Source organism: Puntigrus tetrazona, chromosome 14, assembly GCF_018831695.1.
Source record: "Puntigrus tetrazona isolate hp1 chromosome 14, ASM1883169v1, whole genome shotgun sequence".
Taxonomy (NCBI): Eukaryota; Metazoa; Chordata; class Actinopteri; order Cypriniformes; family Cyprinidae; genus Puntigrus; species Puntigrus tetrazona.
In genome coordinates, this window is record NC_056712.1 from 14,568,181 (window position 1) to 14,582,496 (window position 14,316).

Consider the following 14,316-nt stretch of genomic DNA (forward strand, 5'->3'; position numbering starts at 1 on the left):
TTGGATTATTTTGCTTACGAAGCACAACAAAACCAAACAAGGCCATGTTCAAGTTTAAATATGTTTAATGTCAACAACCGGTCAAGTTATTTTCATTCTGAATCTAATTTAAACACCTTGGAATGGGAGAATGGAACATATTTGCTAAATCAAAACAGATGATTCACCAAACATACCCCATTTGTAATTTACTGGGCAATTTATCATTAAAAGACTAAAAATGACATTATGAAAATCTGATTTATTTTCTTCTATAATCTGCACAGATTTATACAAAAAAAAAAAAAAAAAAAGAATGCAGGACTTTCATGTCCTAATAATATGGGATGTTTTCCGCTCAACGACAGTAACACAGAATAAACAAGAACAGATTTTACAATAACTGAGACCATGAGATCTCTGTGCCTGGCGACAAAAGACATTTCTGTTTTCGTTCACTGCCCCAGGAAAGAGGCCATGGGGTCATCGGGTCGGCAGCGCTTCATGCGGAAGGCTTCCATCTCTTCCTCTGTGGGTTCACGCACTTCCTTCAGGCTGTTGTACGGCCGCTTCCTCTCGTCAAGCTGCATCATCTCAGCCACCTGCTTCAGCCTCTGCTCCTCTGCACTCAATGCCTGCAAAGAAAGACGCGGTATTTTCTTTTACAATAGTCTTTGTAGAGCACAGAAACATCTGGATACGAATGTACGAGTCCGTGTGGCAGGAACAGCCCACCCACCTTCTTCAGCTTTTCTTTCTTTTTTGCTTCATCTTCCTCATCACTGCTGTCAGAATCTCTGTGTTTCTTGCTCTTTTTCTTTTTCTTCTTATCTTTCATTTTTTCTTGGTGCATCTGTGAATTAAAAGAACACATTATTATAATACAATAATCTTCCTGCCATTGGAATTATATCACAAAAAGGCAGCTGCCATTAATGTACCTGTAAAAGAGTCTTTGGTTCTTTACTCGTTTCAGCCTCCTCTACATCCTCTTCAAATGGAACACAAGAATTGCTCTGAAAAAGTAAGCAAAAAACTTGTTTTTAGAGCAGATGTACGTTTAATAAAAATAGACAAATGCATCAAATACGCATTTGATGATAATAAAAATTAAACAAAAAACTAAATGAAATAATATAAAATAAATGCTTCATAATAACATACATATGAATACAACTGATACTCACTGCCACTTTCTTGCCAGCTTCTCCAGTACAGTAACTTTGCTTCACCATTGAGTGGCAGCATTTGTAACCCCAATAACCATCTTTCCAAAACGATCCCCAAATACACTGCAAAAGCCAAATGGAAAAAAATTCAGCATCCATAAAATAACATCTAGTCCAGTTACGCAACATTTCCATTAGAGTTCACTAACTTACCAAGTGGTTATTAATGAGCACATCCTCCTCGTATTTTGAACATGCCACAGCCTTCTCCTGTCCTTTCAACACAGCGCCATGACGAGAATACTCCACATACTCCTCTGTCTGAGCCAGCAGAAGCTCTCGCGGAGGGGCATCCAAGTGTTCCTGCCCTCCATACTGCAGAGAGGTGCGACGCAGCGCCATCAGCACACAGAGCAGAGCGGCAAGAAATGTTGCTTGGTGTAAAACACGGAGATTCTAAACTGTACCTTTTCCAAAATACTCTCTTTCTGTTTCTCTTTGAAGTCATCCTTTTTGACTTTGTAGGACTGATGCAGGAGCTCCAGCTTGGTTGGATCTGCCTGAAGGTGAACTTCAGATCCTTTCTCATAGGCTTCCCAAGCAAAGACTGCAGAGGAAAAACACAAAACAATGTCAGGCCAACAGAAACTGAGAGTCTGGAGACCATTTTTACCATTAGGTAGAGAGGAACTTGTGTATGAGTCGACTCACGCTGTGTCTGGGCCATGGAAATGGTGTCTCCGGAGTAGCGCACAAAGTTGTCTCCAGCGTAGCCAACCCTGCAAACCAAACACATCATTTTGAGGACAGGCAGACACAACTACAGAAAGACACCCAAACATGGTGACTTAAAATGTACCCTTACACAACTTACAGTGATGTATATTTTCAGCTTGCAATTTAGTAAGCTACATATATCAACAATCTTGGCATTTAGGAGATTTTTAATCCAAAACTGTTTACAATCCAAGACTTTAGATTAACTTGTGCCTTAGTGGTGAAGTGTGTTGTGATTTAAAAGAATATAAATTCTGTCATTATTTATTCATTCTCAAGTAGTTCCAAACCTTTATGAATTTCCTAATATATTATAGGATTTTTTTTTATTACTATGGAAGTCAATGGTGACCCAAAACAGCCTGGTTACAAACTTTCTTCAAAATATTTTCGTGTTCTGCAGAACAAAGAAATTCATACAGATTTGGAACTACTTGAGAATGAGTAAATGATGACAGAATTTTCATTTATGGACGAACTATTCCTTTATGACATAATCTGCAAGTTTTCTATAAGAAGCCTATAACTTTCTAACATTTTCCTTGATTTAATACGTTGAAGAAAATGCTCCTACTCTTCTGGATTCTTTCCAGTGTTGGAATATGGGTTCTCCCTCATGGCTCGAGTCTTAGGATCATAATAGGCTGAATTTGGATCCAGATTTCTGAGGTACTGTAAAGTAAAATAGTTGGAAAAAAAATCATAATCAGCAATCATAATCATAAGGTGTATATAATAGTAATGTTTAATCATATGCTACTACTAATCCTGATGTCAAGCCCACATTACTTCTCTTATTGATCATATTACTAGGACTTATGAGAAAGAAAAAAAATGACATGTATTTCTAAAAACAAGAAGTCTCATGCTTTTAATTAACAGTCATTGGTTTGCAAAATTTCAAGCTGTTTTCACCTTCGCGATGTCCTCCCGGATCCTCAGGTTTCTAACTGTGATTCGTCTCTTGGAATCAAAGTTTTGCCCAGGCATGTCAAAGTCATCAACATATTTGTCGTCATCCTCATCTTCACTGCTGTGGTCACCCTGTGGACAGGGAGTGAAAAAAATGTAAATGAGAAATGTTTATGATACAATTTATTTTAGAGTCCGCAACGTACTTTAAAAAAAGCGTGTGACATACCTGCGCTGCATCATCGCCAAGATGCTTTCTTGAATTCTGGATGCAAGAAGAAATATTAGGTTGAACAAAAGTAGAAAAATTAAAGCTTATGACAAACATATAGTAGCTATAAAAGGAATGTGGAAAAACACAGAGAATTTGTTTTTAATTTTAAATACTTACAGCTTGATCCATTAGTTTACCAGAAGCCAACTCCTCCTGCAGTTTCTGAGCTTTGAGAGTGCGCTTAGCCTGTTATGAAAGACAAATAATTTGCTTTACCTACACAATAAAAGATTGTTCCATAAAAATGTGCCACAATGGTCACATTAAAAAAATTGCATTAATAGCATATGCATAAATTGAAATAAATATATAAAATATACAAATACACAAAAATATCCAACAACATGTCTTACCAGATCAACTTTTGAATATTCCTCTACAATGCGCATGTGCTCATCAGGATCGTACCCATTCCAGCGATCTCTCTTCCCATCATAATCCATTGAGAGCTGAATCTGTTGGTGCTCATCTGGTGCCAAGCCTGTGCCAGAAAACTTCGCTCCGACTTTTCTGGGTCTCTGTGAAAGACATTTTTGCACAAGATTTTATCAGAAATGGTGACTCTGGTGTAAAAGGTCCTTTCTATAATGCTGATTTGGTGCTCAAGAAACATCTTATATTAACGTCTTAATATTATCAATGTTGAAAAAAAAAAAAAAAAACAGTTGTGCAGCTTAATCATTTTGTGGAAATCGTGCTACATTTTTGTTCTGGATTACTTGATGAATAAAAAGTTGACAAGAACAGCAATGAAAGCAATGTAGCAGATGAAAGCAATGTACACAGATCAACAATGATAATCTACTGTTCCAGGAGAGAAGAAATTGTTGAATAAAGTTGTTATTTTTGTTTTCTTTGCACACAAAAAGTATTCTCACAGCTTTGTAAAATTACGGTTGACATGGACCTTTTTAACCATGTCATTACTATGTTTCTGGACCTTGATTGTGGAAGGACAATTGCTTTCATGTTTGGTTGAACTATCCCTTTAAGACAGATTTTGACATATGACAACATAGTCGCATTAACTATTTACCTCCATACAGTCTTTCTTCTTATGTGTCAAGGCTCCACAATTTTCACATGCCCCTTTTCTGAATTTTGTGCTGACCGATTTCTAGTTGACAGGGAGGCAATAAGATTTAGACACAAAATAATTGTTTTTTAAATAATTCACAGCTATCTGGGTAGAGAGAGTGCTCACTTCTTGTACACCTCTTTTATACCAATCTCCGATGGGCGCAAACAGCGGCTGTTTCTCTTGCTGGGGTCTCTGGTGCTTGAGTGTGGGTCTCTTTGATGGGTCGATGTACCAAGGGACTGATGAAATGTACTGTGGAATATGAGGGTTGATATCCCTGGTAACAAAATATTACAATCAGGGAAAACGTTACAGCATATATGGCAAAAACAGTCCAGTGCAGCCTGCTCAGTTGTTATGTTCATCCGCTTAACTTACTTCCCCTCCTCGTCAACCTCAGCTGGGGCATTTCCCAGTTTTCTCTGCTCTTCAAGCTCTTTCTTCTTCCTCCAGTCTTCTCGGGTCATTTTCTTCGGCTCTTCGAGATCTACGATCCCCTCCGTCACTTTTACCTCCTCCTTCGACATGATCTTCAGCTACACCTGCGTACAAAGACAAGTCAGAACGAACAAGCTCTTAAAAGAATAAATGTGATTCTGAAAAAAACTCCCGATAACAGACACACACAAACAATACACACACAGAGAAATATAAATAACCTAAATATGCGGTGACAAAGAGCAAACACACATAACCAACACCAGACGGTTACGACATCTATTTACAGAGACGTTGATTGAACATGAAAAGTGATAGATAGTATTGCTCATGTGCCAGTTTTAAGTCAATAAGTTATCAATTTACCTGCTGTTTAGCTGAATATGAATTGAAGATAGAACTACTGCTCGCTTGTTTACAGGCGTGCTACATGCGCACTTCCGGTCGACGTCTTCTTCGCTGCGACGAGATGCGTGTAGTTTCCTGTCTGCGGGACGCCCTCGTCTGGACTGAAGTATTGTTGCTGTCAAGACTGGAAAGCTACAGGCGGACCTTCGCGCCATGAACTGAGCAGTGTGTGTTGCGTCAGAAACAAGTTTGAGGAAGTTTAACATTCTCTCATGGTACTATTTATTCTTCATAATAACAAATGCTGCGTAAGGATGTAAAAAAACTTCGCCTGTCTCCTCCATGGATGTTAGAACAGCCTGTTAGCCTAAAACTACACCTTCCTCAGATTTGTCTTTAGCTCGAAAGGATTCAGCAGATTATGGATTCGGCACATATTTTTATATTAAGATAGATACAAATGAGGAAATCCAAGTGATTATACTGACATGATAAACACTCTGAAACCCAGAAGAAAAAAAAAGTTAAAATTACTATGAGAAGTTCAAAATATGTTACATACACACAGGCCACTCGTATAATACAATTTTCATTGTTTAAAGTAGTGCTGTTCACAGCCTTGTTGATCATTATTATGTATGAGAAACATAATGTGTTGAAATATTGCTAATATTATTAGGCATTATGGTATACAATTATATTCTTTTACACTAGTGCTGTCAAATGATTAATTCCATCCAAAATACAAGTTTTTGTTTACTGTGTATATTTATTTTGTATATACAGACACACACATACGGTATATATCTTGAAAACAGTTAAATGTATATACATTCATAGTTATATTCTATTTTAGATTTTATATATATATATATATATATATATATATATATATATATATATATATATATATATATATATATTCAAAATAGAAATATAACATTTCTCATATATATATATATATATATATATATATATATATATATATATAATGCATAATACATATAGACATTACACACACACATATTATGTAAAGAAAAACTTTTATTTTGGATGTGATTAATCGGGACTAATCATTCGACAGCACTAGTTTAAAGGAATATAATAGTATACCATAATGCTTAATAATATTCACAATATTTTAACACATTATTTTTCTCATACGTAATAATAGTAATGGAGAATCAGCAAGGTGGTGAACTCACAAGGACAATGAAGAGATGGCACTTTGTTAACTCAAAACTAAACATCCTCTCCCATAATGACACTGAGGACTATCTAAAAATAATCCTGGTAAAAGTAACTGAAACTCTGTTGGACTGAGATAGATAGCTTTAGACTAGTGACTAATATCAGTGGTTAGACAGTGGTTTCCTGAGCTGTTTATCGTATGAGATGGCAGAAATTTAGACACACTGCTAAATAATAAGTGTTTTATGTCAAAATTCATTATAGTAAGATATTTAAAAAAATATATCAGAAATCATTCATTTTGTCATATTTCCACATTAGCCACTTATTATATTAGGTGGCATGATTTATACAGACTCATTAGATGCTCGTAACGTTGTGGAAAACGTCCATATTTCAATTCAAATGCTTGTATATTGAACACTAAATGAAATTAAACAAAAAAAAAAACAGGGGAAGGGACAGTACAGTGCTAACACTCAATTCTTAGTTTCCTCCATTTGTAGCTCCAGTAATGTTTTTCTTTGCAGGTTTCTCTGTTTTGTGCTCAGAGAGCCTCGTGGCCACCGGTGAGTTTGTGGAAGAGCTCCTCGTTCAGTGTGTCGCTTTGCTGTCGTCCGCGAGTGGACATGAAGATGTATCCTCCGATGTACTCGTGCACAACCTTACAGTCTGCGTTCACACAGCTGAACGCTATGTTAATGTTTCCGTCGAATTCAATCGCCACCTACAACAGACGCAGGTGTCCGTAACGGAGATAAAAAGTAAGTCAGGGAATGCACAGAGCAAAAAGGAAGGGCGCTTCACTGAAATTAAACGAAATGCATCACAGTTGTTATAATATCATCACACTTTTATTGAAACCTACCTGTCGTATGTCCCAGTTAACGTTCCACTGTCTCATGTTATTATAACGCCAAGTCTTCACCACATCTCCGACTCCCAGGTCTATACGGATCAGGCGGTTGTTGGCGATGCCCAGAACTTCGTCCTTACGACTGCCCTTGAACCTGAGAAATAGATTACAATTATAAAATAAATCCTTCGTGTTAGCGCATACCACAGCATACTCATACAGGCTCGTTTAAAAGGTACATCGTAGGCTGACCACGATCTTCTGTCTATTCACCTGACCATGAAGTAAGAAATTCCAAAATCAGGCAGAGCTTGCCAGATCTGCAGGAACTTCAAGATGGCAGACGTCAAAGAGAGCTGCGCCACGTTCTGAAAGGCCTCCAGGATACGAGGGGTTAACTGAAAACAACAAGAGGAGGTGAAAGGCTACACAAACACCGAAGACATTGCAATATATTGTATAACGTGAAATAACTGGTCTCTCGGTCCCTCCACCTGTTTGGGCTTGTACTTCTTATGGTATCTGGGTGAGACGAGGCTGTGTGTGTTGATGCTGTCGTCAGTCTGCGCCGTGGGAGCTGCGGAGTTTGAACGCTGCATTGAAAGGAACGTCTGGATGTTCTTCACTTCACTTTCGTACGAGCTGTCCAGTAACGTCAAGCCTTTGGACGCCAGCTTACAGGCGGCCATCCACTGAGAATACTGCTTCTCCTGATTCAGGGGGTAGGTTAAAACTAAATGAATTCATTCATTTATTTATTTATTTTTTAAGTAGATATAATTCGTTTTGATCTCTGCAAGTACACAAATGTTCAAAAGTTGTCAATTCTGCTCTTTTGGATTCAAAGAACAAGGGACACTAAAAAATATGGTGTACACAAAAGTATTAAGCATCACAATTATTTTTTAACATTGATAATAACAAAAAATTTGAGCAGCAAATTAGCATATAAGTATAAATTCTGAGGGGGTCATGTGACACTGAAGACCAATGCTCAAAATTAAAATAGCTACTTAAAATTTAAATTTGCATATTTTATTGCAGAATATATTATATAAAAAATACATCAAAATATAAAATAAATAATGATACAATTTTTACAATATTACTATTTGATCAAATGCAGACTTGGGTTATTTAATAGACCACTTCTTATCAGAGTTTTTCTTTTGTTATACGTACATTTTCACATCGCAAGTAGATTTCATTCATGCCGTCTGGTGCAGGAACGAGGAGTTTGATGCAGAATTTCTGGCCCGCTACGTTGACATCAGGGGCAACCTCACAGCCTACAGAGAAGCAGAAGTGTCTCAGATAACAGATAACAGCCTACTTTCTTTTCAGCCTTGACTAAGGTGTGAAAACATACTCACATGTTGTACAAGCACAGTGTGGGAAGATAAAATAAAAGTCAAGTTAAATTTAAAAATGACCTTTCAGGTTCAGTTGTTGAATGGGCTCTCCGTAGCGATCCTCTACACTTTTATAATAGGAGATCGATGTGTCCTGAAATTTGCACCAGTATTGCTTGTAACCCTTCAGAGTTAGTCTCTTAGGCCTGCAGGGTGGAAAAAGATTAAAGATCAAATTGATTAAGCCCTTATTATGCAAACCTTAATGTTTAATCCAATCTGACTGTTTCTTTGTAGTTGTTAGTGAAAGTAGGATTCAGTAGGACTTGGCCAAAGAAAAAGACCTTACCGAAATATTTTCAAATGGTCATTCAGCTCTGGGGCAGTCATGTTATCCTGTGAAAGTAAATCCAATTTTTATAGCTCTTCTGATAACAGATTTAGTACCTCTGAATCTGTCCCTGCATCCCTGCATCCCTGCAGCTCAATCTCCACGCCTCATTTTCTGCTATTCTATTAGTATAGAGGAAGTGTCTCTCACCAGCATCTCTGTGCTGTTGCTATCTCCCACCATCTTGACCTCCAGGGATTTCAGGGCAGAGTCCAAGTCATCCATCCCTTGACAGGAAGAGACCAGGTCCTGAGACAAGGACAGTTTTCCTATGTGGTACTGAATAAGAGAGCGAGAACAACAGGAAGATGTTAGAATGCTGTTATTCCTTTTATGCTGTTTCAAAAACGTAGTTTGACCGTGCTCTTTTGTTGCTTGTTTTCATTTAGGTGCGTTGATCCAACAAATCACTTTTTATTAGACCATGATCCACACTCACATGAAATTCTCTTTTCTTTTTGTTTTATATTACCCGTATTCCTTTTATGCAAACATCGGTTTAGCTGTTTATCTGTTTTGTAGTTGCAATGGCCATATTGATTGTTAGCTTTTCTCTTTTGTACCTGCAGGGCTCCAAAGAGCATCATTTCCTCTTCTGTGCAGTCTATGTCCTCCAAGAGAATAGCCCAGCGAGCTTGTTCATACAGCTGCGTCAAACGCACCGCATCATACTACAACAACAACGAGAGAATCGATTTTAATTTATTGATTCTTCGAAATAAAATGAAGCCATGCGTCTTTACCACCGCTACCTTGGGATCCATATCATAAAAAGTGTAGTATTTGAAACGAAGCGATAGTTTGTCATTCTCCTGTATTCCCTGCTGCATTAGTGAACGAGACGAATCCAGCCACCTGCAGAGAACAGAGGAAGACTTATATTAAGGATGAAATGTGAAGTATTATTTTAGACTTATTGTTTTAAGTCTTTGTTTCTCTGCTTTACCTGGTGTGGATATGTGTTTTGTCCACCACACTGGCTGGCCGGTAGAGTTTAGCCATGACTTCAGGAGCAGGTGAGGGCAAACTGACAGACAGCATCTTATACACAGCCTCAGTCTTTGGAGAGTCAGCAAAATGAGCCGGCATGCCATTGTACAGAGCTTGAACAGAGCCTACATCCAAAAAAACAATTGTTTCCAACATGGAAAAACCTGAAGGACTGAGGACTGTAGCAATGACTCCTAATTAGCCTTGCCATCACAGGAGAAAAATACATTCTACTAAAACGTCTCTTAATATTTCACAATATTAGTTTTTACTGTATTTGCAAAAAAAAAAGCATTGAGGATACAAAAACATGTATAGTACAGCGGTGTATTAAAAGCTTCTTTAATGTGTTATTTTGTGCACCTGCGGTTAGAGGAACATCTGTAATATCATACAGCTCTTCTGAGGAGTCTTTGTCTTTCTTTTTCTTTTTTTCCTCAACAGGACGGAGCAAGGAGAGCTCCTCTGGGTGACGTAAATCTGAAACCAAAATGGTAACCTTAAACTTTCAGATTGCTTATGGAGGGGGTGTTGGATCCAAGCTTGATCCTTCACTTACTGATAACCCTGCAGATGCCCATAATTGTGCGAAATACGGGACTGGAGAAGCAGGCTCGCATTTTCAGCGTGGCCCCGTTCGGTAAGCCCAGTCGCAGAGACTTGTGCTGCGGGGTGAAGAAGAGGCGAGCGTCTGCGTGGACCCCGCATTTGTCCAGAGTCCAGCCGGTCCTCAGCAGCCACTGCTGCTTCTGCTCCCACCACAGGGCGTGATCGGACCAGTCCTTCTTCAGATCTACAAATAAGAGGGTAAATACAGATTTAGGAACCAGGATAAAAACAGGTTTCTTGTGGTGATATGCTATTGTTTGGAGTAGGTAAAGGCTGCATTTATCAGATCAAAAATATAGAAAACAATTCTCACAATTGAAGTATTTTCCCAAAATATTTTAAAATTAAAATTTTACATTTACAGCCATTACATTTTAAAATGGCCATTACTAAAATGATCTTTCTGATATGCAAAAAAAATCATTCTGATAGGAGTATTTTTGGTGTTTAAAAAAAGTTGAAAACTGCTGTTGAAATCATGATGTATATTGTATTCATGATTCTCTAATAAATATAGCTAAAGTTCTATAGAGCAGCATTTATATAAAATTAATATCTATACTAACAATGTAAAAGTCACTTTCAACCAGTTTTAACACCTTCCTTTTTCAGTAGAAGTATTAATTAAAAAGAAATATACTGATCATAAACTTTTTAATGGTAGTACATGTCAGTCCATTGTGAGACATGAGGATGTTATAGTATGTGTATAAAAAAGCAAATATAATAGCCTTTATTTGAAGCATCTAGATCATAACTCACTGGTCATCTCAACTAATTTGAGAATAACTCCACCAATGTGCAGATCAGAGGTCACGCTGACTTTAAGAGGTGGGGCGTCCGGACCAAGATCCTCCACTGTGACTGTAAGGTCCCACGCTGCCATACTGCTGACAAGGGATAGTAAAAATACGGAAACATCGAGGTTTGATCAGACATTATTCTGTTTAAAAGCGTCGGTTTTGATGGACCAAATGTTAAACGCATGATGAGCAGCCGTATCTCACATGCTTAGCATGATCACGCTGATGGAAATGTTGGTGACACATCACCAGATCATGCTTCATCCAGCCTCGTTTGCTCCTAGTTTACCGAGGCCGATACTTCCCGTTTATACACGAATCTAATGGAACCACATTTCCTCTTTTGGTAAAGTGTCTAATTCACCGATGTGTGTAATAGGGTGTGTTGGTTTATATATATGGGTCACGTGGGTGTGTGTGTGATAATTCTGAAAATAGTTGACTGAAACTGAAAACTGAAATAGACCCAAAAATATTAAATCTGTAACGCAAATGCCATTTGAACTTTACAATAAAATAAATTAATGTAGACACAACGCTGCAAAATAGTGCAACGTGTCGTAATCACCTTTAGATAATATCCTGTTCAAATAAATAAAACGCTTTAGATGTAATTTATACCACCTTAATATTTTGTATTGTACATTTCTTTTCTAAACGATTACCTATTTGTTAGTTATCTGAAATAAAATGAACAGAGAACTTTCTCACTGTCATTTTTTTTAAAATTACAGTTAATAGCTCAAAATATAATTTAAGCAATGATTATTTTGTTACCTTGTCTGTTTGGCTCTGGATCTGCTGGTGGTAGTGTCTCTCTCTGGTGCGGTCAATTAAATGATGATAGGTCTCTTCATGAGATAAACAGACACACATGCATATAGACAAGACCCCTCTGCTGTAAAATCAGTTGTGGTTTTTCAGGGTATGTCAGAGCTGACAGAAAAGGGTGTTCCTCTTTTCTTAGCTTCCGTGTAACGGAACTGTGTATGACTGTTGTTTTCACACTAAATGTGCTCTTACCCAATATAACAGAAACTCAACCACGTAGACTCATGTTATATGGGCATGAAAGTACCACCTAGACAGCTGAGTGTATTACGCACTGTTTTTTTAATCAACACAGAGAAAAATAAAAATAAAAAGGGCAGGCCTATGTGGGATACACACAAAAAATGAAATTTAAATCATATTGAAATTTCATCTTACACTTCATTTTAATGTTTTCTAGAAATGGAGAGTAAATGCAATATTTGCAGGTAAGACTTCAGAGCTCATAATTATTATGCAAATCTTCTGACTTGTAGGCCTATTTGTTTTAGAAAGTTTAGACAAATGTTTGATAGTGTTGTCGAATTAATGAAAAATACAGTAAAAAAAAACAATATTACAGATATTTACTTCTATTGTAATATATTTAAAATTTAATGTATTCCTGCGATGGCATGGTTGAATTTCTAGCAGTCAAACCTCCGATTTTACGTGTCACATGACGCTACTATTACCAATACAAGTGATTGGGAAACTGAACATAGCTAGTTACAGCACCTAAATTCATATGAAGCGTAATCCAACTTTGGGTCTTTGACAGAAAGTCAACTGTACTAGTCAGACCAAAATGAGGTTATTAGTAACAGGACAACTTGGCTAAAATATTGTGCAGATCTTTTAAATCTAGTCGCCAAGATACTGTATTCAGTATCTTACAAATACATTCAGAAAGTGTTCAAAATGATGCAACAATCAGTTTTACATGGGTCCCGGCACACACAGGAATAAGTGGAAATGAAAAAGTGTGTAAATTAGCAATAGGGAGACAATAGAGATACAAGATTCATTAAGGCTTTAATCTGGAGTAAAAAATTGGCAAGTAAAGTGGAACAATGGGGAGATGGTTACTGATTAATCAACAAAGTAAATCAAAATATAAAAAATATATATATATATATATATATATATATATATATATATATATATATATATATATATATATATATATATATATATATATAAAGTAATGAATGAATAGGTTATTTATAAAAGAAAAATGTTAGGGCATATCAATTTAAATAAAACTTAAAATAGTAGCGAAACATCCACATGGAGTATTGAACGATGTCCTGTTGAAACAATACCACGTGTGTTTCTAGAAAGAAGTACGAACTAGAAAGGAGAGTAAAAGATCTCGTTTCCAGCGTCGTACCGCTAGATGTCAGTAAAGGACGAATGATGTTGATCCGGGACAGTCCAAAGAACGAGAAGCGCTCGCGAGCGAATATACGGACCCCTACACGTTGGTACGGTCCCGTTTGCTTTCATTGTGTCAGGCAGCTGAGTTTCAATTTCACTATTGTCATCTCAGAAATACCGCGCATTGCTCGCTACAACCGAATTAAAATCGAAACGGGGATAAAACTGAAGGCTCAGACGGGAGACACTCGAGCTTTAAATTTTAAGTCCGCCAGCTGTCAAGACAGTCCATGGCGTTTCAGATGTCAAAACTTGCTGCTCGTGTTTGGCTCCTCGGAAGCTTTGGGGTCACGTCCAGCGCAGGGAACAGATGTCCGACTCATCTCGGTTTGATCAGCAGACTTGCACATCGCTCCTTTCGTGCGCTCAAAGCGCCGCCCTCCCCGGGGCTCTTACGTAAAGCAGACAAGTGGGAGAAGGTTTCCACGGCCTCAAAGTCACTTCACAGGCGGAGTGGAGGGGCTGTTAAGCTCGCGGGCGCCGTGGGGCTCTCCGCCGGGGCCCTGGCCTCTCTGAGCACGAGCACGAGCGCGCGGCCCGAGCTGAACCTGCATTCAGAGAGCAGCGACTGGACGGAGGCGAAGAGTGAGTCCCTGCCTCTCCAGAGATCAGAGCCACTGTCCCACGCGCACCAGAAGCATTACCTCCTTCAGAGCGATCTGGCTCTTTATCCAGGACGTTATCCAAATTATCTATCCATGTGTCTGTATATTTATCTACACTGTAAAACAGTTATGCAAAATTTACAGTAAAAAAAACTGTCAGCTGTGGTTGCCAGAATTTTACTGTAAAAAAATACGGTAGCCAGATTTAATTTATTTTACAGATTTAACTTAAACATATGCCAGCCTACTCAAAATGCTAAAATCAATTTAGTACCTTTGGTAAGACGCTGT

At 37.8% G+C, this 14,316-nt stretch overlaps 3 protein-coding genes and 2 long non-coding RNA genes across 7 annotated transcripts in view; 3 read left to right on the top strand and 2 right to left on the bottom strand.

The window, feature by feature from the left end:
• Window positions 1-47: 47 nt before the first annotated feature.
• slu7 (SLU7 homolog, splicing factor) lies at window positions 48-5,135 on the bottom strand. Its single transcript, XM_043256955.1, has 16 exons — window positions 4,997-5,135; window positions 4,571-4,734; window positions 4,316-4,469; window positions 4,148-4,228; window positions 3,465-3,629; window positions 3,229-3,297; window positions 3,067-3,102; window positions 2,841-2,969; window positions 2,500-2,597; window positions 1,860-1,927; window positions 1,616-1,755; window positions 1,362-1,523; window positions 1,167-1,271; window positions 921-995; window positions 719-832; window positions 48-614 (listed from the first exon to the last, which is right to left on the bottom strand). The coding sequence occupies exons 2-16, from the start codon at window positions 4,717-4,719 to the stop codon at window positions 435-437; spliced, it is 1,725 nt and encodes a 574-aa protein (XP_043112890.1). The 5' UTR covers window positions 4,720-4,734; window positions 4,997-5,135; the 3' UTR covers window positions 48-434.
• On the top strand, window positions 5,120-7,445 carry LOC122357562. Its single transcript, XR_006252493.1, has 3 exons — window positions 5,120-5,253; window positions 6,700-6,806; window positions 7,315-7,445. It is a non-coding gene; the product is annotated as an uncharacterized LOC122357562 (long non-coding RNA).
• Window positions 6,005-11,253, bottom strand: fermt3b (FERM domain containing kindlin 3b). The gene is made up of 14 exons (XM_043256954.1): window positions 11,130-11,253; window positions 10,318-10,551; window positions 10,122-10,238; window positions 9,715-9,883; window positions 9,521-9,623; window positions 9,332-9,439; window positions 8,919-9,047; window positions 8,727-8,773; window positions 8,459-8,583; window positions 8,208-8,314; window positions 7,520-7,735; window positions 7,299-7,423; window positions 7,038-7,179; window positions 6,005-6,896 (listed from the first exon to the last, which is right to left on the bottom strand). The coding sequence occupies exons 1-14, from the start codon at window positions 11,251-11,253 to the stop codon at window positions 6,717-6,719; spliced, it is 1,926 nt and encodes a 641-aa protein (XP_043112889.1). The 3' UTR covers window positions 6,005-6,716.
• On the top strand, window positions 7,610-11,872 carry LOC122357561. Its single transcript, XR_006252492.1, has 5 exons — window positions 7,610-7,747; window positions 8,252-8,380; window positions 10,203-10,252; window positions 10,332-10,565; window positions 11,173-11,872. It is a non-coding gene; the product is annotated as an uncharacterized LOC122357561 (long non-coding RNA).
• A 1,410-nt stretch (window positions 11,873-13,282) lies between these two features.
• macrod1 (mono-ADP ribosylhydrolase 1) overlaps window positions 13,283-14,316 on the top strand; it is a 47,750-nt gene continuing 46,716 nt past the window's right edge. The window contains exon 1 of one of the 3 annotated variants that reach the window (XR_006252491.1): window positions 13,283-14,005. Coding sequence is in view for 2 of the 3 variants with exons in the window: in XM_043256962.1 (XP_043112897.1) it covers window positions 13,651-14,005 (355 nt within the window). In the remaining variant the exon portion in view is untranslated. The remainder of the gene's footprint in view (window positions 14,006-14,316) is intronic. The other 2 variants (XM_043256962.1, XM_043256961.1) reach the window with 2 other exon arrangements.